The sequence below is a fragment of the Calliopsis andreniformis genome, chromosome 8 (assembly GCF_051401765.1).
Source record: "Calliopsis andreniformis isolate RMS-2024a chromosome 8, iyCalAndr_principal, whole genome shotgun sequence".
In the NCBI taxonomy this organism is placed as follows: domain Eukaryota; kingdom Metazoa; phylum Arthropoda; class Insecta; order Hymenoptera; family Andrenidae; genus Calliopsis; species Calliopsis andreniformis.
In genome coordinates this window covers 3,707,981-3,732,370 of record NC_135069.1, presented here as the reverse complement: position 1 = coordinate 3,732,370, position 24,390 = coordinate 3,707,981, and the positions used below count along the sequence as shown (strand labels likewise).

The 24,390-nt window shown below is 42.7% G+C and overlaps 1 protein-coding gene and 1 pseudogene across 1 annotated transcript; both read right to left on the bottom strand.

Annotated features, from left to right (window-relative positions):
- Positions 1 to 772: 772 nt before the first annotated feature.
- LOC143182275 (BOS complex subunit TMEM147) lies at positions 773 to 2,079 on the bottom strand. The gene is made up of 4 exons (XM_076383181.1): positions 1,889 to 2,079; positions 1,563 to 1,701; positions 1,264 to 1,485; positions 773 to 1,186 (listed from the first exon to the last, which is right to left on the bottom strand). The coding sequence occupies exons 1-4, from the start codon at positions 1,963 to 1,965 to the stop codon at positions 935 to 937; spliced, it is 690 nt and encodes a 229-aa protein (XP_076239296.1). The 5' UTR covers positions 1,966 to 2,079; the 3' UTR covers positions 773 to 934.
- A 12,089-nt stretch (positions 2,080 to 14,168) lies between these two features.
- LOC143182532 (mitochondrial pyruvate carrier 1 pseudogene) lies at positions 14,169 to 15,593 on the bottom strand (annotated as a pseudogene).
- Between the last annotated feature and the right edge of the window lie 8,797 nt (positions 15,594 to 24,390).

Here is a 24,390-nt window from a genome sequence, read left to right as displayed (position 1 = left end):
ATCCAATGCAATATTCAATTTTGAATAGTATTGTGGATGATTTTGCATAATAATATTGCTTTCCAGTGGCTTTTTAATCATTTTTAGTATTTTTATAAAAGGGTACTAGCTCCCAATGATACGGACCTTACCAAAAATGTTAGTTCGGGGAGCGTTAGTAGATGGCGAAGCTGTCGCGAGTAACTTTTCTTAAGGGCCGTATCATCAGGGTCCAGTGCCCCAATAAATTTTTAAACACTATTTCTACGTTAAATAAACAAATTCTATTAACTTCTATTGTTGCATAATGATGTGTAGGTGCCTCAAAATGATTCTACGTCAACAGATCGTCTGTAAATTATTAAATAAATAATTTCTAACTGCAGTAGTTGGGGGACCATGCTAAGTTAGTGTTTTATTGCCCATATTTTTGCGTAATGTTTTATACGTGTTTCTGATAATAAATACAGAACTTTGATGGTCTATATTATTATAGAATATGTATTAAATAATATATTAAATATATACTTTACGGTTTCCCATAGTTTGATGTCTCCATAAATTATTAGAAAGGTTTTCTTATAATAAATAGACAAATTTATTCACTGAAGTCATTGTACTTTAAAGTTTATATCCCATACAAAAATTATAAGTTCATGAACAATGAAATAATTAATTTGAACATTAGTTTAATTCATAAGTCTTGCTGTTATTTGCTCCTTTACAAACTAGATAATAGTTACATAGTACAATATGATTTTTACAGAAAGTAATGACACATTTTATAACAAAGTTATATAGTATAGATAGATCTCTGATATATCTAACATAGAGGATTTAATTGTACTTTATACAATATGATAAAGATGATTATAACTTATACAACCTTGTATTATAAAATAAGAAAAGTATTCATGTAAAGTATGACTCTTGTAAGACACATGTACAATATTTTTTAAAATATACCAATGGAATGAGCAAGACCTGCATATATGTGCAATGTTGTAGCTCCCATAATGAAAGTAGTAACAGCTTTGACAACAAGTGTTGACCACGGACCAGTTAAGAAAAGTGTTGTGAAGAAATCTAGGATGAGTGGTCTGTATACAGTAAGCACAAGCATACTGACTACTACAGGAACTAGACCACGCTTCAAATCATGCCTTGACCATAGCCACACAAGTGTTGCTGTGGTTATATGTTGTACCTAAAAGAATAACAAATAAAATATTATATCTGTAACATTATAAGAAGTCTCCTTCTTAAAATATATATAATACATACTAAATTAATGTTAGACTCAAGGCTCTTTTGTATATATTTCCAATCAAATTCAGCACCTCTTGCTCCAACCCATAACAAGAGAAATCGTGTGAGGAGTACTTCGGCTCCTGCCCATCCAATTCCAGCAGTCAAAACTTTCGCATGCCCTTTACCAGGTATACTATTCAAGACTAGTAGTATTCCCACTAAATCAGCTAAATCTATAGAGCACTTCAAAAACTCCTGAAAAATGTTTTGTCTTGCATTATTGTACAAAATAAAAATTAAGATAGAAATAATGTAGATTTATAAATACATACACCAACTACATCAAAACCTCCTTCTCCCACATTGTCAGCTGTAGGAAAGAATGTGGCCAGTGCTAGCATTTTTATTAATTGTGTAAAAATGTAAATTCCTCCAGCTTGAACACATTTCCAAAATGCACCATACTCAGACCTGAAAGGATATATACCTTATTAACGAATTGCATGATAAATATTTGATAATTTAGAGTTATGATGATACAGTAGCTTTAATAATTTTATGAATCATAACTACATATATCACCTTTGAAGTTAGAGTATATTGAATGATACGTATAGCTGTACTAATTATAGGTTAGGAAGGAACAAAATATACTTACAAGCCAGAATATTTGTATGTAAGATAATATGGAACGTAAACTAATGCTAAACAATTTCCAAAGTGATACAGTGTCATTTTTAAAGTAATATTATGTCAATTTGATTTATGTATCATTCATTATCTGCTAGCAGACAATTCGGTGGCACGTAACGATTATATAGGGTGTCCCAAAATTTATCAGCCATCTGTGAACAGAATAATATGTGTTTTTTAATAAAAAGTTATAATAGAAATACGAATTATGAAGGACCCAATAATAAATACACTCTTGGGAGAGTGGTAGGTAAAAATTGATCAATTATTAAATCATTATTTGTACTATAATAAAAATATAAACAGGAAATAGTATTTTTAACAATTTAATGAATGATGAGTTAATATGCTGAATGAATATTTATTGTGTGATATTTTTTAATGAATAATGGACTGTTTCTATTCAAATCTATCTACATTATTTGTTCTTTCCTCTTTGCTTTTGAGGTTATGTTATGCTTTCTTTAAGCAATATTATTGTATTTTATTACTGTAATTTTCAGTTTGAACAAATGTACATAAAACTATATTATTTTTTGTGCCATATGTAAGAAATGATTGTGACCCCACATGTGTACCATACGAATTTTTTTCTGCTACATTAAGTTACCCTTTTCCCCCCTTTAGTTTACTCCTTTCAAAGGGGTACCAGTCACCCCTTTGATCTCAAAAAAGGGGTAGCTGCTAAAAAAGGGTGTTGCAGTTGGGAAAATATTGACCATCTTTTTTAATTTGGTTTCACTTTTATGTATATAGATTTTATACTGGATTAATTTATAATATTTAATGATTCTATTAGATAATAGTGATATATGTGTAATTGAGAAAATACCAATTTTGTACAAGGAATAAAAAAGTTTTGATTTTCACAACACAGATGCATTTTGGACAGTTTTTTCCCTTGTGCCCCTAGAATTTATAGGTCCTATCCTTTTTAGACATGGGGTTTGGACTATCCTAACGGAGCATGCTCCATCTTTCAGCGTCTCAGTCTGTTTTGTCAAACCCTACGTCCTTTGTTGACGGGTAGATACACTCCCTTCCCTAGTCCTCAGCTCGAGTCAGTGGGGCACACCCCTTTGGTATAGGATTTAGAATATTCCAATGGAGCATGCTCCGTCTCACTGCTGCCAGACGGTGTGTTTTATAAATGCTGTTACCCCTTCTAACTTTTGTGACGGAGGATGTAGACCCACGGATTGGCTGGCACTTCTCTACGATTGGTTAGGGGTGTAGTGGGTATACCCTGGTGTAGATGTCCTCCGCTGAAAAAGAGGAAGGGAAGATCAGTTCCAGCAAGGCTATCGTTGAATCTACTTCACAGTGTGTCATTTAGACAATGGTATCAAGTGTTGAGAGGATATTTGATAGTAGTACAAGGTGTTTCTAATTCTATATGAAATAAATAAGTGAGAATGTATTTATATATTAAAAATAAAAGAATAATCTAAATTGAATATTGAAGAAATATGTGTGTAAATATTCTTGAATTCCATAGTTTTCTGAATCTCAGTTTTATACCTTTTTAATATAGTGGAGTTATTATAAATCTAATTAATGTGTGGTAATTTTCATTTTAATTGATTCCTGTATAAAAATATTTTAAATTCTAACAAGTGTGTCTAAAATCTGCAAGGAGCTCACTGAAATTACATTATTTAAATATGTATTGTGATAAGCATTGAAGACGCCAGAGGATACAAGTAGATGCAGTTATAGAGGTAAGTTTAAATTGTTTAAATTAAAAAATGTTTTTACCAAACTAGAATAGACTGTGCTTTATAGAATACGTGGCTGATGGCGCCACCATAGATTTCTTTCAAGCATAGCTACTGATGTTAAACAGAGATTGATAATTTTAATTGATCTCATTAAATATTTTTAGCAAATTACAAAAGACAACTCCTACCGAGAAAATAGATCTAACAAGAGATAGTCCAAATCTTTTTATTTGATTCCTAACATCTCAAAGATAAATTCGAGCATCAATATACCACTAAACAAGTTCTGCTTTTAATAAACTTAAATTAATAATAAAAATGCAGAGAAACAATTAAGAATTTCAGTATCCATATTTTGGCCAATTTTTTTAAATGCTCTTTGCTCGATATATAGTTCATTCCTCGATCTATTGCAAGATGTCTAATGTCTTTAAAAATACTGTGAACCTGCAGACTGCAAATAAAATCATAAATAAAGAAGTCCCTCATCCAAATCATTGCTCGTCAGTCGCTACCATCGACGTACTTTCGGAGAAACTTCCTCCCTCAGCAATTGCCCGCTTAAATTGCCCTTACGTAGGGTTTACCTTCGCGTTTGGTTAAAGGAATCCTCCAAGTTCAAAGAAAATGCCGATCTCTTTCGGACCCACGAATCAGAGGGGGCTGAAATCCCGATAGCAACGATACGTTCCGCCCTCGCCCTTGTAAATCCACGATTCATCGTTCTTCGTCCTCCGTTTCCCGACCTCGAGTTTGCCCGCTCAGCAAAGCCCTGTTTGCATTTCCCTCTCCGGGGAGCTGGACACGGGGGTTTGCCGCGCAATTTCGAAAAGCCGATTTCAATTCCGTTTCCTTTTACTCGGGAGAAAGGAATCTAGAGTGGCGACGGGGGAGGGAAGGGAACAGCCACCCCGGGATTACGGGAATCGCGTGGACGGGGCTGGAAACACGTGCGAAAATCCCAAATCCTGACGTCTCTGCCCTTTGCATCGATCGTTCTTCTTCTCCCTTCCCTGACAGTCTTTCTTCTCCCACCCCCATTGTCGATGCAGAAACACTTCGCGTTTTTTCTTTGCGATTTTTTGGACTCTGCTTTTGGAAATAATCACTCTGATACACTCTGTACTATTTTGAGAATTTTAACCCCTGTGCACTGTTTGGGTTAATTTCACTCGAAATTTTAAACTTCAATGCTTTCTGAATGGGAATTAAATTTATTTACACTATTTTTTGAGGTAGTTCAATTTTCATTGTTATTTGGACACTGCACAAGGGTTAAAATTATTCTTTCATCCCTCAGTAGCGACTTGGGAAGAAGAGCTCTCAGTAGAATGGACTTTTGTAAGAGTCCTATGATTCTTTCAAGAGTGACATTACGGCAGTGTATAACGATGAGCTTCGTTTCCGGTTCCGGTCTTCATGAGTTTCGCCCCGTCAACTCTATTCTTTCGAACGTCGTCTCGCGACCCTTTCCTCCCCTTTTCGCTTCTGAACTTCCCATGTCTTTTTACACCAATCTTGAACTGCTCTTTTTATGAAAGAATTCTTACAGGATTCCCTTAACCCCTTGCACGTGAATTGGATGTTGAACATATTCCAAGGGAAAAAATTAACACTTATTCCAAAAATATACTTACATTTCATTTACACGATGAAGTTCATCCGCACTTCAATTCTCGTGATTTTGATTTTGTCAGTGCTTCTAAATTTGCTTCCTAGGCTTTCATTCGAGCAAAGACCAGTGAAAAATTCTTGACAGCCGCCTGGGCAGACAGAATATTCCTTCTAGAGCAGCGTGTGGACAGGGTCCCAGAATGGCCTCCACTGTTTCTCATTCCCCGTGCACAGCGCATAAACACATTTTTATATGACACAGGAGTTGATGTATCTTCCCCTTTCCGGCAGCGGTACCGGAAGGAATAACGTCTTTTGTCCTGAAGCTCGCGTCCTCGTTCATATTCCGCCCGCGTGCTCGTCCTTCTGGGACAGCCTCGCCACCCTCTTTTTCCCACTTTTCTTTTCCTCGCGTGTACATACGTGGACGTCGTCAGAGGCGCGAGACGCTACCGCTTCGAGAATAATTTCGCAGAACGTTCGTCGCTGATTCGATTGCTGGCAGCTCCGACAACCTGCAAAAGAAAAAACAGGGAATATTTGTTCTACAGGAAGGCAGTAGCCCAGAGGGTGAAAATATGTGCCGAAGATAGAATTCTAACCCTTAGCATACTAAGGTGAGATCACTCAGAAACTCTAAATTTCGTGAGCCCCCGAATTTCTAATTTCCCAAATTTTTAATTGTTGGAAATCTGTAGGTACTTGAACTCTGAGTGATCCTGCCTTAATAGAATAAAAATGAAAGAGAATTATATCGAGAAGATGTACTGTTTGTTTAACAATTGCTATATGAAGTAACTCTCACCATAATCAGAAGTAATAATTAGCCTCTGTAGGTCACCATAGGTCAGAGCAGAAAAGGGATGATGCTTGAAAGGGGTAAAAAGTTTGAGAACCAGTGGTCCATGGAATTACAGCCGACTGTTCCTCTTTCCGTGGCATTACATTTCCACGGTCCCGTCGTTAAATATTATTAAAGAATGCTTTTAGCATTCGAGATATCGCGCTGGTCCGGTGGGAGCTTCGGCTATCGATACGACCGCGTGATCCCAGTCTAAGGACTGTCTTTAAATGTGTCGTAAACGAAGTGAGGCGGCAAGAGGGATAGGGGAGGGGGAGAGAGAGGCGGTGGACCCGGGTTTTACTCTCTCTACTTTGTAAGGGTGCCTCGTGCTTCGCCAGCTCGGCCCCCGGGGCTAATAAAAACTTTACAGCCCCGTAATGAATGCAAGAAATAATTATCTCATGAATACATTAGTTTTAGTATCCCCCGGACACGAACGGGGACCGTAAAAGCGGCGTTGGATATCTTTGACCCACGATTTCCAGTGCGTGGCTCACTTGCCTACGATCCAGAGGGATCCCTCTTTTAATCCTGCCTCCCCCCTCGGCCTCTCTCCTCTCCACTGCACCGCCATTAGCACCACCTCGAGAGAAAACGCGGGTGTCTTCTCTCTTTAGAGAGCTCTGTTCTTCTAATTTTTATCCCATTTAAACACATTTTCTATTTTTTCTAAAGTTCCTAGGGTCCCTAAGAAAAGCAGGAGGGGTGGAAGTTACCCTTTTATCAGAAATTTTCAAACGATCTTCCCTCTCGTAATGCACTATCGCGTTACTTGCGAAACTTTCAACCCCCCAAAAGGGAAAACCGATCGAAGCAACCGACTCATGATGTAGACAGATCAGGGAGGCTTGGGGGGTGTATTTGCGGAAGAGATGTGGGATGCTCGTTCGGCCATATCGGTGGAAACCCTTTATGTGAATACCGTGATGGCCAGGGGTGGGGAAGACTAACGTTAGTCGGCAGGAAAGGGGTGCATCGGGTGGACGGTGGTACAGGGTGATTGATCGTCGCCTCGCGACACCCCCGTGTTCTCGTAGAGTGGATAAAGGGGTGGAAAAAGGAGTGGAAACCCTTTCACGCTTTCACGGATCAGTCACAGGATCACGTTCTAACCACCCCGTGCCCCTCGTCTGCGTCCCACCCCTCCTTGGAACACGGGACATGCATCACTCTGCCATCCACCCTCTCCTCCTGGACCCGGTTTGCTTGTCGGCATCGCGGAATCCAATCTGCAAAGTTAGCGCGGCTAGAAAAGATATGATGACTTTCTTGACTCGTGGGGGGATAATGGGAAAAGGGGTGGGAGCGTCAACTCCTCTCGACGTTGATTGCAGAGGAATTTTGGGGTTGAATTTAACACATACGCTGCACAAAAAAAATTGCGTGGACCTAGTACAGCGTATTTTTTATTATTTTTGTGTATCAGTTAAATCAGACGAAGAATTTTCTAAAGGGCCAAAGAATTTAATCTTCCCTCGAATCATTCTGTCTTCGCTCGCGAAGCATTTACAGCGAATTCAATTGGCAGTCTCGCGAAACGAGACTTCAGGAGAAACGAAGAATCTTCGAGTTTCCCCTCGGGGTTTGTAATTACAGAAAAATTCAGCTTTACCTACAGCTAGCTGGCAAGATTAATTATATTTTCGAAACCGATGCGAGGGAAATGTCCCTTTCGTTTACGCCAGCAGGAGAAGCGGAGGATGGCATCTCATACATCAGACACCTAATTCTTCCTTTCTGTCCGATCGTTAACTCTTACATCTTCTCCATTTAGAAGTTCCATTTGGCCTGTTCTTTCGAGCCAAACTGCGCCGTGGGCTTGTCATTCGTGAAACGACGTGCCATAATGTGTTTCGTCGTTGATATCCTCACCTTATGTCTAGCATGTTTTATTAAAAAATTTAGACCCATGTAAAAGTTATGACTAGTGCTATAGATCGCTTTGATAAATAATCTGTCGAATTTGTTCTACCTTTTCTTCGATTTAACCTTCTTAAAGAGTTCTTTTTCGAGCTAATTTTCTACTCTTCTTATTTTAGGTAGAATTTAGTTCAAGTGGTAAAGATCGATTGCGCGTTTTGTAGTATATTTGCGACGATAAAGTACAGCTTTCAGTGGGACGACTGACTCGAATTTACCGTTCGAACGGGGGTGCACAAGGCGAAATTGGATATTGCTGTTAAATATTTGAAAGAGCCCCGATCCGTAGAATTTCGTTGATATCCCGCGGGAATAGCAGCGCGTCTCGCAACTTTTCTGCCTCCGCTTTCCTCCTTGATTTTGAGTGGCCAATTAGCAGGAGAGCTTTTTTTGACAGAGCTTGATAGATCGCTCTCAAGAAGCACAGGTGACACTGCACCTTTCGGCGCGGATAAGACTCTTCCTTCTCCATTTCACCACATTCCAAAATTATTCTTTTCTATTTGGTGCAGCCATTAGGATTTAATGAAAATGTAGAACTTATATTTTTAAACATAGCGCCTGGATCTTATTTTCCTCTGAAGATCCCAAACTTTTCATTCGTCAAAATTCTCAGCGGGGATCGAAGGGAAACAGGGAGGCTTCGACCGAAGGGAATTTTAAAATTGAAGGCTTGTAGGGGCAGAAGGACATACGTGTGATTCGTGGTTCGATCTTACCCTCGGATCGGGAGAATGTGTTTTTTCCGCGCCCTCAAACACGTCACATGAATAAAAAATATCCTTCAAAGTTGCCAACCGAAGCGTCTGGACGAGTCGAAGCGAAACCTCTTGGCACGATCAATCCGCTGGAATACGTGAAACCCTGAATATACTGGGGAAAGTGGAAGTCGAAGGAAAAAGAGGGCCGCGCGTTATCGTTGTCCCCCCTTTGTCATCCCCTAACTTCTTTATCACGAGTCGTTTGACTGTGAAATTCACGGTATGAAACCATTCGATTCAGTTTCACAGGTGATTTCGTCTCTTTATTCGTACCTCCATTGTCGAAAGTCAAATTCCTAAATCATATTTCTGAAAAATTTGGTTTAATGTCTTTAGAAATTAGGAGAACTCCCTGGAATTTATAATTTAAACACCTAGAGATACTTCTGATTTACATTCTTTTGCTCTGCAATTGTAGACTTAGAGTCCAAAGTAGTTCCCCAAAAGTGTCTGTTCATTGATGGCTTTTTCTACTCAGAACTGAACCCTAATATATTGGACAGAGTTTAGACGGGGTTGGAGTCACGTTGCTTCATCGGGGGTGGGTTCACCAGGAAGGTTACGGCTCATAAACCATTCTTCCAGTCGCTGGAATTGTGTGTCCTTGTGCGCGAGCGCGTGGTCCATCGCTTCTTCCGGTGGTGCGAATAGCACGCAGGATTCATGCGTTGTGTCCCTTTCACCGAACTTGTTTATCATCTCCTGCACACTCTCAGAGTAATGGAATCTCAATTTCGCGATCCAACAGGCTCCACAGCGTTATCCTTGCGATCGAGAGAGCTTTCATTTCGAGATTAAAGCGAGAAAGTTCTCGCGCTGGGTGATTCCCAAAGTTTGAGACTTTGTTTCGTGAAGAGTTTTTTAGGGGATTCATGGGGACTGTTTCTGAGGATCCTCCATGATTGTCAAATCTCTCTCTACTTCCCTTTACCAATTAGTTACCTTATAACTTTCTCTACGAGGATTTAGAAAATTCCAAAGTTTGACGAAATGCAAGGACTTCCTAGAATTTTTTTCGGAGATAACGTTTATAGGAGCATAAAACTGGATTCTTTACCTTTAAAATAAAAAAAAGATCAAGTCGCTATGATTTTTTTTGGCAAAGTTACAGTACTTTGAAGCAAACCTTGCATTTTTGTCGTATGCAGTTAGAATTGACAATGCCTAAAAATGCAGGGCCTACTTTAAAGTGCCGTAACTTTGCCAAAAAAAATCGCAGCGACATGATCTTTTTTTTAAATTAAAGGGGAAGGATCAAATTTTATGCTCCTGTAAACGGTATCTCCGAAAAAAATTTTACTAAGCCTGTACATCCCCTCGAAGTTGGAAATTTTCAATACGATAAATTGCAAAGTTTGACAAAATGCAGGTACTCGCTAAAATTTTTTTCGGAGAAATTATTCAAAGTAGCATAAAGTAGGCACCTTTCTCTTCATTTTAAAAAAAAGATCAAGTCGGTACGATTTTTTCTCGCAAAGTTACAGCATTTTAAAGTAATCCTTGCATTTTTACAGTAGAACGGATAGTGCCAATATATGGCAAAAATGCAAGGATTACTTTGAAATCCCGTAACTTTGCGAGAAAAAATCGTACCGACTTGATCTTTTTTTTAAAATGAAGAGGATGGTACCTACTTCATGCTACAAGAAATGATTTCTTCGACAAAAATTGTAGCTAGTCCCCGTATTTTGTCAAACTTTGCAATTTGTTGTATTGAAAATTGCCCACTTTGAGGAAATGCACAAACTTGGAAAAATTTTTTTCGAAGATACCGTTTACAGGAGCATAAAATTCGATCCTTCCCCTTTAATTTAGAAAAAAAATTATGTCATTGCGATTTTTTTTCGCAAAGTTACAGCACTTCAAAGTAACCCTTGCATTTTGATAGCACATGGGGCAGTGCCAATACATTGCAAAAATGCAAGGGTTAATTTGAAATACTGTAACTTTGCGAAAAAAAATCGCAGCAACTTGATCTTTTTTTTAAATTAAAGGGGAAGGATTGAATTTTATGCTCCTATGAACGGCATCTCCGAAAAAAATTGTTGAAAGTCCGAGCATTTCGTCAAACTTTGGAATTTTTAATACGATAAACATGCCTTCAGATTTAAGATGCTACAGTAGTAATGGTGCTCTAAACTTAAAATTGGGGTGCAGTATCTTATATTCAAGACTTCAAGCTATAATTTATAAAAAAGATCATACTCCTACGATGATTTTTCGCGGAGTTATCGTCAGTCAAAGTTAGCCGATTTTTGCCCAAAGCTTTTCTGTGGCATAATTTTTTTGACCAATGTATCTAATGTGAATTCTTTGAAATCCTATTAATTAATAGTAAAACATAACTTAATAAAAAATAAGTGATGTATTGGTTGAAGTTGAGAACCATCACACGTATGTAATATGAAGATAAGACGTCCCTCATGTTCCCATGTGTCACAGCCCTCTATCGAGGATTATGTTGCCATCCACGATGGTGCACCCCCTCAACGAAAACACCGCGACGAACTACCCCAAACCAGTCGAAATCCCTTAACCTTTTGCACTTCCATGTTAGACTACTGCTGAATCTCAAAACTTCTTAAGCTCAACAGTTTTCGCAACTTTAAAATCTATCAAGAACCAAGATCATATATTTTTCAGGCAAATGAAACTAAAATAAAAGTTTCCCATAGTATTTGGGATGGAGAAATCGAAAGCATGGCGAGGTGATTTCAAATAGTACTGGGGGAGGTGATGACCACAAGAAAAACGGCACCCTTATGATTTTTTAACGCCACACACTTTTACTGGCCGTATGGCGTTTGTGCCCCACTTTCGTGTTATTTTTCAGGGGGTGACTCGAGCACTTTTTTTATGAATCCACCAGGAATATTCCTCCCTTCGCACGAGCATCAAACAGATATTACCGTTTTATCTCGCCCTGACAGTGGTGGTCCATCCTCGCCAGAACTCTGACCGAACTTTATTCAGTTATCAAATAGATAAATTCTAAATTACACTTAATGGAAACAAGACGCACGAGGTCCATTACGCTCGTGCTCGCAATATCCAAAATTCGTGGTCACTTCGAGGGATTGTTTCTCCTTTCTCCCCCGAGAGGACGTAGTACAGTTTTCGGATTTTTTTCCCTTTCACAGAGAAATGCCCTTATTTTTCTCTTTCTCTGGGAATAGTCAGCATTCCGCGCGGCGTGTCAGCCTAATGTATGTCCTGCACTGGCGAGGGTGCGTTTGATTCATTCGGGGGGTGGCTCGTCAGGGCGCATTCGCCACGCGTTTCAAGACCCGCTTTACTGTCGTGGCTCGCGAGCGAAAATCCACCCCCAAGAACTTTACACGGGCGTCATAAGCCAGCGCACTTAATTTAAAGATCATGGACCGTCGAAAAGTCGAGGGTGGCTGCGCCCCTCTCTATTTTTCCCTCTGCTCCTCCTCCTGGCTCACGGATTTCTGCGGGGACGAGCTTTACAGTCTGTGCATTCCGCTTTACAGTTCATTTCACTCCCCCCGCAGGCTTTTTCACCCCCCGTTTCAACCATCTTGAGAAATTCCCTTAACTCTTGCCTTCCTTTAAAACTCATTCCTTTAAATATAATTCCCTGCTTCTAGACGGACAGATTATTCCTACTTTCAAAGATGATTAAAAGCTCGGAAATTTTCATGTCTGAGGAAGGGATGCGAATTTGGCGTGGCGGTCAGCGTGTTAAATTACGCTATAAATGAAGGAAATTTAATAGTATAACCTTTCAGCTACAGAAATATTGTATCTATCTTCTGCTTATGGAACTCGTTAGTCCCATTCCTCGCAGATTAGAAAACGATTCTCTCCTGGTCCAATTTCCTGGAAGTCCCCGCGCTTTTCGCGGCCAGCCTCCGAGCCGAAGCAAGAGGAGGCTCGCAGGGAGGACGGGGTCGAGGGATGAGCCCTTCGGGACTGATTTCACAAACAAATGCCGACGATTGAATGTTGGCATGTCGCAAGATGGATCGCTCTCTTTGAATCACAGATTACCCGGCCGCCTTCCTTCCACCTCGTCCTGCGCGACTGCTTCCTCCGCGTCTCGGCTCGCCCCTCGTCCCTCCTTTTCTTGCAGCAGCCCGTTCCGAAGGCGCCTCCGCCTCCGCGGGCTCGGCGAAGGGGACAGAGAGGGAAAGAAGTCCCTTCGAACTGGCAGCGGCGGCGGCAATTTGCCACATGCCTACGTAGCTGCCTCCTTTCTCCTCTGAAAGGACTCTGCGTCAACGACAGCCGAACCGAGGACTCGCCCGATCGACGGTCCGCGACGCGATCTCGAGCGCTGCTGACGGCGGGGCATTAATCAGGGGACCTGTCCGCGTTAAATTCAAATTACGCGGGAGGATCATCGAGGCAGAGGTGAATTACGTACACGAAAGAGGAGACGCGGGTGTATTATTCCTGTACCTTGTGAAGTCGTATGTAATCCATTAGAGGCAGTGCTTTTCGGGGAACTTTTCATGGGACACGAATGGTAGTTATTATATAGGAAGAGAGTATTCGCGTTTCTTTTCCAGACTCCAATCTCCCAGATCGGTATTTGCCTCGAGCTGACGTCACCCTTATCCTACAGGATGCAAAAGACGCCGAAGGGAGGAAGGAACGCATGATCGAAGCCAAGCAGGGCTAATCAGCCCATATATATTTATTCAGGGACGCGAGGGCAGACTATCGCGTCCCCTGGACTAGAGAGTCTCTTCTGAGAGGACGAGCTCGAGGAATAGAAGCAGGACAGAGACACGGGCTTAGGCGTTTCGGGAAAACCGGAATGCGGGGATGGATTCGTGCCTCTGATCCGTGCCAGATCCCATAAAATCACCCCAACGCGATCGAGTGCCCCTCCTCGAGGCCGTTCCCGATCGTATGGGAAAAGGAACGAGAGGAATAGGCGAGCCCTGGAAAATTATTGCTCTCCTTATGCATTCGTCCATCGACTTGGAGTCGCGGCGAATGGACTGGTGCTCCCTTGGTCCTTGTGGGGGTGTAGGGTGCGAGGAGAGAGAAAAACAGTAGGGGTTGGACGAGCGTCGGTCGCGCTCTGATCGCTTTACATTTTCATGGAAGTCCAGGAAAGCAGCTCGCGAACGCTCCCGTTGATTTATAAGGTCCCGAGGAGAGTAACGACGAAATAAATGCGCTTGAGGGGGTGGCGGTCCACGGGGGTGGTTTCTCGAGCCACTGTAGCGCACACTTTACTGGCACTTGTTCCTTCACTTGCGATTTGCTGCACAGTTTCTGTCTACATTTTTTGTGACATGTTTACCCCTTCGTAAAATAATGTTACAGATTTAGTGGAGGATTCATTTTTATTGAGAGGCTTTGCATAATTGTTGGTGGATGTTCAGTGTGTTAGGAGCTTTGATTTTTCTATTTTTCTTGATCAGGTAGCTGCTCCGAGAGATAGTGGTAGTCGATGTATCTAACACCTTGTACGATTTGTGCACTGGAATTGGCAAGGTGGCACGCGAAGAGCAACAAATTCCGTGGCTGCACCTTCAGGGCGAACCTCATGAATATCGTGGAATACAGAGCTAACGCTGAAAATCGAATAGGACGTGCTATAGAAGTGATTCGTAGTTACATCTACTGAGCGGGATTCTGTGAAGCAAACAGCACTCTTCACTCACTCCAATAAAAGGAAAAGAATTTCAGGGATATCTTCATGACTATAACTCTCACTAAAAAGTGTAATCATAACCGGGTACCTCTGCAGTATCCTTATCCCCGCGATTAAAAGCGTCAAAACGCACTTCCCAAATGAATCGATTAAAACGGTCCATCTCGAGCAATATTCTCAACCCAAAACCTTCCTCCATTGCTCACAAATTAATCCGCGACTTAACGACACCATTCGACAAGATTACAAAAGAATGAAAAAATATCACAGAATCCAGGAGGATCGAGGACGAATCCCTTATCTCGACGCTGCGTCAAAGGCAAATTACCAGCCTGCTTTTCGCAACTACATGACTCACCCCTAAAAGGGGCGACTATCCAGTGTCCACGATGGACCACATTCAGAAGAAAAGAGGACATCGCGGTTGGCTCATTAAGAAATAAACGATGATTCGCTGCGCTCCAGTGGCAATTATTTCACTGGGCCCCTTCTGCCTTCCCCCTCGGTCCTCCCAGCCCTCTCAGCCCTCACCCCCGCCCCGTCCACCTCCCCATCAGCTGGTCTCTCCTTCTGTGCCCCTGTTTCGTGGCGATACATGATTATTATTACGAACGAATTCTCCGAAAGGTTCTTATGTCGCTCGAGTCGAACTCACCCAGAGTCATTTTGCCGCTAATGATTCTCGGATGCTTTCGCGTGTCGGATATGGCCGCCAAGGGTATCGTCCAGTTGAACACAGGTCCCCAGAAGTGCGTGCTTTAAAAAGTAGGTGGTTTGTCCATGAATTATTTTCCACTGCTCGATGACGAACAGCTACGAGGAGGGTGTTCGAGGCACGGTCCCTGATAAGGTGGAGGGAAAGGTGAGAACGTGTATCTCGTTTCCCTCTGGGATCGTGGGAAATGAAGGAAAGGGAACGACGCGTGTATTAGGAACGTCTGAGGACACAAGATTACAAGCGGCGACAGGATCATTTTCGGGGATGCCTGACTGGCGATCAAGATTTTATGACGTAACTAGCCTTCCCCTCCTCTTCATTCCTCTCTGTAATGCAAACATCGTCCCTGGTCGATTCTGTGCGATCGACCTCGGCTCCGAAGACGCTGAGACGATTACCTCATGAAGTAATTCATCCTCTCCTTGGTGAAAAAGCGTTTGGGTGATAGGTTCGCCATTCTGAATGGTGTCGGATCGCTCGGTGACCTTTAGAATCCTGCGGAAAGACGGGTCATCTAGAGGGGATAAGGTAACCCCTTCTGTGGGCACTGACGTTTGAAGATTCATGCTCTTCAGAGTCGAATTTTCGTTGCATGCTTCGGATTATACACTGACAATGTTTGACAAAAGAAAGCTCAAAGTTTAATCAATCTCGTATTGATAACACTAATCTAGTGTAGGATATTTCTTCATTCTTTATAACATGATATTTCGTAGTTCTTATAATTAGTAAGATTGTTGTCTCTTCTCCTTTAGTTTATCTTTAAAGTTTCTTCCGCTCGCCTCTGTATATTGCAAGGATGAAGAAGGGGGAATGAATACTTATCGACGAATAGTAAAGGGAGCTGTGCATGTAAACGATGGTCCCGAGGAATCGCAAGATACATCGGCCATAACGCGCGAGACGGAAAATAGCGGCAATACAGTTGAGTGGCTCGAATGGTGGCTCGAGAGGGGATCCACGGAGGATAAGGATTTGCTCCAAGGGGAAACCATCGTGCGAGTGGCACATGCGGGAATGCATATGCAGGGAACAGCGATCGCAGGTGCGGCGTTTTCTGGCGCCTATGGGCTCCCTTCCCTGAACCTCAAGCCCCTCTTTGAGACTCATAATGAAAGAATTCAAAAATCAAGGAAATAGCAAACCAAAGATGGTCTCGTTAAAAAATACTGTGCCTTGATGGCAATCCCCTATAAATTTAGGAGAAAAGTAGCTCCATACTCTCAGAAGAGAATCTTAAAAGACTACAAACAGTACACAAAAATTGGGAAGTAATTCACAGTCTAGCTTTATCAAGATTAATATTAGAGATGTCCATAAGATCACAAGATTTCTAGAGAAGCTATCAAAATTATTTTTACACCATTGTGGATGATCAACATAAGCTGACAGAAGAGGATGACTTCAGTAAATGACTAAAGATGAAATTTCAAAGGTACATTAAAAGTTCGGAATTAAAAATCATACACAGACCTAATTAGCATAGAGTTCATCACTTCCTCCACAAAATTCTCTCAATATTCCTGTGGACAAGGGTGCCAGGATGCTCGCGACACGCTGCTGAGACTTCGAGGGTCTCCACAGCTCTTCCCCCCCCCTTCCCAGATCAATAATACCATCCCCATTCTCGGCGCATGTGCGGCGGGACATCCCCCGAGCTGGTTTCCACCCCCGACGAAGCACGCTCCGAGCGCGTTGCACCCCTCCATGCAACATTCATAGCGCCATCAATATTATACGCGCGAAATAATAACCTGTGCATTTGTTATTACGAGGGGGTGGGTGGTGAACGTCAACCGTGCTGCAGTCGGTCGAGGGCATCGTAAAAAAGCAGAGAATCGAGGGATGATAAATTATGCGTGTAAACTGTTATGCAAATCGATTGCCCTGGGGAGGCGAGAGGTCGCTGAAAGTGATGGATCACCGAGAAGTTTTGTACATGCGGAAAGGCGACATTGACGAGGGATTAATTGTTTCAATCGTTTTTAGGGTGATCGAGAATTGCTTTCTTCCAACTTTAGTGAACCCTGAGACTTTTTTGTGAATAGAAATCATATTAGAACACTGATGTTCCCTTCAACTTTTTATATAAATCCTTCCACCATAATTTGGTGCACTGATTGCACACTAAAACTCCACCAAAATAACAATCACAAATACTACTCAATCTCATTACTAATTGATCCATAATTATTATTAATTACTCCTCAGTATAGCTTCTGCCCACTAAGATCTTCACTTGAATCTGCCATATATGGACCAGTGAAGGATACCACACATATCCAGCCACGTTTTAATTGACAGCGACGAAGGGGATCCCTGAAAAACGCTGACGAGTTATTAACCGTGTCCAATGATCGTCATATCGCAGCGATTACGCAAGCTGTGCCCCTCGAATTCCTGGGACGCGAGTGGTCCCAGGCGAAGGCCGAGCGTCGATCGGATTCGACCGAAACGGGCAATTAAAACCGCGCCGACGGAATCCAGAGTGGATTCCTCCTGCTCGCAGCAGGAGCGAAGGGGCAGGGAAGCTGAGGACAGAGAGGCTTCCGCGGCTGACACGCGCAGATCCGTGACTTTCAGCTCGAGGAGGCCTGTTCCTCGTCCGGCGGCGCATCCAGCCGAGACTATCGCTCTCCGAGGGAAACAATTACTCTCGAAGCGAGTGCATAAATAAGGAGGAGGAACGGACACCGGCCAGCCACAATGCCACCGTCGATCCTGAGTGCTGACTGATTTGCATCGGCCACAGTCGATGGGGGAAGACAAAAGCTGGAGCGAGCTCTCTCTTCAGAGAATCTACAGAGCATCAGAGGATCTCTATAGGCACTTGAGGAGGAATCGAGAAGACTCGCGAGAGGTTGGAGGAAGTTTGGAATTCTTCGATCTTTTTCAACCCCTTTAAAATTAAGAATCTCACATGTGGTGATAGTGAAAGGTTGCACCAGGACTATGAGTCTCTATTAGTTCCTCTTTATCGATAGAATAAAATTCGAACTCAATTTCTAAATACACTTCATGAATTTTGAGTCATTTAAAGAACTGTGCCAGTGTGAGTGATTTTAGTAAAGGTATCTTCTACTTTTGGAAGAGAGAAAAGCCACTGGAGTTACTTTTATCGGTACCAGTCCCGACTATCAACGAACCAAGGACAGAGCTTACTGTGTTACATTTTCTATTCGCAAAAAGTACCAAGGAGGGTTGTTCGAGGTCCCTCTGCACACGGAGCGCGACTTTTTACCCGCGAAGGGAGGAAACGCGCGTCAAGGGGTGGCCGTGGCGGTCGCTGAGTATTCTGGCAAAGAGAGAACCAGGGGTCGACGAATACGTAGGACGCATTCAGATCAGCCTCGTGAGGAGGGGAGAAGGAAAGAAAAGGTATCGGGACGCGTCAGCAAGAAACATCAAAGTCCGTGCCATTTCCTCCGGTCGAATACAAATGAAACATCGTACGTTAGAGCGATTGTATCGCTCGCTGCCATTCGATATCTTGGCAATTGTTGGAAATCATTCGATGAAGTAGTAAAAAACTTGAGAACAGAGCTCGTCGATAAGGGTAAACTTTTTTCATCAGAGTTCTCAATTACTATAAAATATTCTAAAAAAATTCTAAATCCTTTTGGCTAAAAAACTCAGAGTCCTTAAGAAAGGAATAAAAGCAATCCAACTTCATAGAATTACTGATTGCTCTATTTTTAAAAAATTCCCTTAACCCAGCATAAAAAGCTCCCCAGCTCATTCAAACGATTAAGCATAATGATTCCACGGTAACACACAATTCCGAAGTCCTCTTGGATCAGGTGAATCGTCAACGCAGCGTCTCCCATGTAATCAAGATTGATTTAGATCGCACTTCGTAATTACCAATCCGGCCTTCGCCGCGAAACCGGAGCACCCTGCCGTCCTTTTCTCTTTTTCGTTCGTTCCTGCGTCTCTCGTACCAAGGCTTTTGTACTCCGACAATGCTTTTAATTACCCGTTCTGCGGCTGAACGAACGATCCAGACCCTGGATCGTTTCGCTGATTGGTGTCCGTCGGATGAGACTTTATTACGAGACGTAATTGCTCCCGATAAAATATTCCCGATCGCGTGGCGCGTAATCGCTCCTAATTGCTACTCGACCGTCCGTGATTAGACCTGGCGTGTTAATTAGTTACGAATTACTTGTCGTCATCCTATACAGATCGATTACGAGTCATCAGCGTTCCGAATGAGAACATGAGAATACGCGTGAGCCGAGTTCGAACTCAAATTGAAATCATGATCAAGTTGCGAGGTGTGATCTTGAATAAAATCTTGAAATATCGGATATCTGGCTCGGCACAGGTTCCTTCGGTGAGAGGAGGATTTGTTTTTCAAGCGTTTCTCGCGGGGAATAGAGCTGATATTACAAGCGTTCCCTGATGCTTGGGCTCGTCCATCAACGTCACTTAAAGTCGAGAGAATTTCTCTTAACAATTTTTCTCACACTACACGGTGCTTCCTCTGTGAGCTACGTAATCCATAGTGAGCATAGCGGAGGGTTCAAACTGAGGATCTTCTTGAAATCGAGGAGCACGACTTAAGGGGACGTTTCTCATGATGAGTCAATGCTACTCGAACTTATAATTAGTATATTAGTTAATTCAAAGCGAGGTTCTATAAGAGAGGTCACTCTCCAGGAGCAGCGTCGCAGGATTCCCGGGATTTTCTCTTCTAATTAAATAATGAGTTAAGTTGCTGGATGTATCAGGTACACAGCTACTTCTGCCTCGATTGTTTCGTCGTCAATTTCCGTTTCCAGCGTAATTAAGTGGCTTCGCGAGTGCGGGGGCGTTCTGGAGATACGCCAGACGTCTCTACATTTGATCCTTTCTTCGTACCATGTTCTGCAACCTTCTTGAATCTTCAATGCTCTGTAAATTTCTCTGATTCTAATTTGTACTTGTAATTTGGCACTTTGAGAATTAAAAGAACAAGGGTTGATAAAAAATTCTAAACTAGAATTGAAATTTGAGAGAACCTCTTCGCCAATTTTCAGATTGAAGGCCTGGAAACGTAGAAAACATATTTCCCATGCCCAGAAGCAATCGATGCAAAGTAGCACGCTGTTCGATGGCTCGATCGAGCTGAAGCAGCCACGTGCAATCTCCGAAAAGTGCAATATAAGGAAGAGAGAGTTATGAGGGCTAGTCCCGTGAATACGGGGCCATTATTCCGCACGATAAAGCAATTCCCCTGCACTCACGGAATTATGTTTCTACTATTTAGCATCGTCGCGAGAAGGGGGGTTGAAGGACTCACGTGACGGCGAAAATCGGAGGCAGAGGGGTGAAATCGCGACGGGGGGTGTCGTGGAAGCGCGCGGATCGGTTTTAGGAGAACGATAGAGCGAACGGAAATGGAAACTTCGTCGATAAGATCGTTCTTCCTGCGTCGAGCAACGATTCGTTACCGTCACCGATCGATCACCGACCTTCCACCGCCTCGCTTTTCGAAATCGACTTTATTCTCACTTCTCGAGCTTCTATTCATCCCTGAGTCACTTTTCGATTCAACCCTTTCGAGTTCCATTGATATTTCTGCAGGAACTCTCGACTAAAGAACTGCTTTTTTAATTCACTTCTGAATAATTCTGTACCATCTTTCGTAACTCTATCTTTCGTAATTCGAAGTAATGGTACATAATCTATTCCTTTACATTCATTCTAAATTATGTACCATAAATTCAAATAGAAAAAAGGGAATGTATATCAAGATCCTTTACAGCGAGAAAAGAGCCAAGCTTTCTTCTCCCATTGACTATGTCGGCCTCCATCTTTCTCCCCCGTCCGCCCTTACAAGTAATCACAATATGTATGAGAGGCGAGAAGACAGAAATCCGTCGAGATGCGAGTGAACCTCACCTAGCACTCAGTTTTCTCATTGGAATTGCGAGCAGCTCGCTTCCACCGCGGACTACATACATTATTCTGCACTCACCCGGTATAATTTTGCGCAAAAGGGGCAGGGGCATGATGGCGTCGCAATTTCATGCATTGAAGAACATAAAAAATTTCTGGGAAGGTACAACCTACGATCAATAATTTTCTTAAGTTATTTACTTTTTTGTCGGGAGAATAACTAAAACAGTTTACTTAGAATTGATCTTTTCCTATTAAGTCCTCGCCTCATAAATATGGAGTCCGATTTAAGGGCGGCCTGTAGGTGGTACGAATAATATCAAGCGTGTTTTCCTTAGCTTCGTTGAATTATTATACAATTCATGTACCGAATTGACTTACAAAATACAAAAGCGGAAGGGGAGGGATGTTATTGTAGCGAGGGGAGACGAGCATCAATGAGGACCAACGATGTACCTTCGAGGTAAAACCTTGTATTTTTACAGGATTGCATCCGACTTTTACGTCCGCGAGGATGAATATTGTAGGAGCATGGATGGACTTCCGGTTGTTTTCGTTTTCATACTGCGAGCTCCAGCGTTTTTGCTTTTCGAGATTTACCCCGAACCTTCAACCATTCCCACCCCCTTCGCGTTTTAAAGAAAGAGTAGTATCTGTACATTTTACAAATGCAACTCTATCGTCATTCATCTTTTTTTCGATTCATCGAAGATGGATGCAAATTGAAATATGAACAAGAATGCAGACTATTTGGCAGAGAAATACGAAATAGAGAAAAGAAATTCCTTAGAGGAGTTTTGCTCGGGCTACTTCTGTCCAAAATGACAGCGTTTAGGAATCCAATATAGTCGAACGAAAGAGCCAGCATCCAGTCCAAAGAGAGGGTAATTTGACTCGAGAATTCTCGAGCTGTGGAGCAGTCACCCTCTGTCCCTATGTGCTATAAGGATAATGAGGATCCTTATACCAGTAAGAAGAGACGAAACGATCCTATTTCAACGATTACGTTAAAACGTTGATTATATTTCTCCGTGATAAAATCGATGCCCAGAATGAAAGAAGACACTGGTGCATTTGATACTTGGGGGTGGATTTCGCCGACTATACTACTTGCTGCTTTCCTGCGAAAGGAGAGCTCTTGGAAAGCAAAATTCTAAGCCAATTGAAAAGTTACCACTTTCTATCAGAACTACCCCTCCTTGGAGCTGCAAACACAGGTCACGAAAACCTTGCCCCAAAATTAGTATTTCTCCCAGCGTAATCGCGAAAATTGAGGGACAAGTGGATTACCCGTCTCTCGAAATTAGCAGAAGCCCATCGAGGGAGGGAAAGGAGCACGAGGCTACATACGAGATCAGATTCGGCGATCCTTCCGTTCGGTTGATCGGCTCGTCGAATTTCCAACGAGAGAGCTGGAACCAATAAAAATGCCCGACATTCCCCGACCCGTGGCTCGTCTGGTCGCAGCTGGACCCTAGTACGCTTCCAGGACCTTCTCTACCTACGGTTTCCTCCCCTTCGAGACCTCCGACCGCCCTCTGCCACCCTGTCGGAGCTTCTTCAGCCAGCGTCGGTATCCTCTCTCCTTGTACTTCCCCGAAGCCCATCAAAGACTAACCAAATATTTGCCGTGGTCCTTGCCTGACCCTCCCAGAGAGGGGGTGGTGACCCTCGCTTTAAACGCAACCCTGTGACCCTCCGTCGGATTCGGAGGGGCTCGTCTCGAAACTCTTTTGTATCAAATCGAGACTATCGCGGCGGAGGCCGCTGGGGATGACACAGTGTCAATCTTCCCCCTGGATTCTTTAATTTCTGTAATTGCGTGGGAGGTTGATAGAGGACGAGGGGTTTGCCAGTTATCGGGGTTTGATCAAAGTCAAACTCGGTCCTTCTGGGCTTCCTAATGCGTTTGTGCTTGGAATTTGGCTGAGATTTGAGGCTCTTCATTTTTGGAGAGTTGGTGGAAGACGAAAGAGTTCTCTTCTTATTTTTATTAATCTTAGTAGTGGCAGAGTAATCGTCTACTACTTGGGTAACTGCATATTTTTAACAATTTTGGGCTTCTAGCCCTTTAGCTTCTCCCTAAAAATAAAATCCGCGAGTTTCCCCTGTCGCGAGAGCAATGAAAGGTCAATCGCCCTCTCACAAATCGCCTTCCTCCCACGACTCTCACGTATCCGCCGTTCCCTCGAACTCCCCAGCTCTCTTTTCTTCGGAATTCCATGAAGACCGCCATTGATTGATTCCTTGTTAATTAAAGGCCCGTAGGAACGTGCGCTCGTAGCTGTCGCAGCGCGGGGGAGGAAGGGGGGATACGAGGAATCGATCTTGGGACAAGAAACTCCCGTGATCGGGGAAAAAGACGAGCGAGAGATCAAGAGGCAACAGATCCTTCTACCCCTCTGCCTCCTCAGGGACAACAACGTTCTGCATAAGTCCCTCGCGACATGAATATTCATGGTGGACGATCGACAGTCGACGGGTGGAATTTGTCGTGAAGAAATCGGATCGGGAACTTTCGATTTCTTTCGCGAGCCACCGGCTGTCCCATCGGCGGCCCATTCGTCGTGCTCGCGCGAGAGGAACCTCGGTCGGTTTAATAGCTGTCAAGAATTTCGCGTTCGACGATCGCGACGCAAATGATCGAGGACCAGAGAGGAATTCGGGAATGGTCCCCTGGAGAACGTGGTTCAAATGCTTCGCACGCTTTCTTTCAATTTGTCGAGTCTCTTGTGTATGAAGAGTTCAGCTCGAGAGTGCTGTAAGAAGTACAGGACCCCGATTATCTGAAGTATAAGGAGATTCAAATCTGAAGCATCTTTTTAACAGCTAATTTTATTTTCTTCAATAAATTATGCTATTATTTCACCAGTTAAATCTTAATGAATATCCTACTGTATTCTTATTGTTATTAGCTACATTGAATATGCTCAACTTTTAGTAATAAAAGTTTGAATATTCTAAATTCTATTGTAGCTATGGAATTATTCTGAATAAAAAGACAAAGTTAAGTATACGCGACCCCAGGTGTCAGAGACTTAATAATTGAGATATTCCCACGCGCTCAATCAAGCCTCAGCCATTTTCTCGATCCCCTAATACAATTATACAGAGGTGGACACTTGTAAAAGTTGTTCCAGCTTCGAGAGGCGTTACGATCGGGCAAACGAGCGCTCAGGCGAATTCCATAAATCGCGGGCCCCGAGTCCTCGCGAACGATTGTTCCCCGATCAACGTTGTAACTGCGCGACGAAGAAGGGACGAGGGAAAGAGAGAGGTACAAATTTTTCAGCGCGGGATTTATCTCCTTTCTCATCATTAAATTCACCGTATTTTACGTAACGTGGGAATCGACGGAACGGAACAATGCC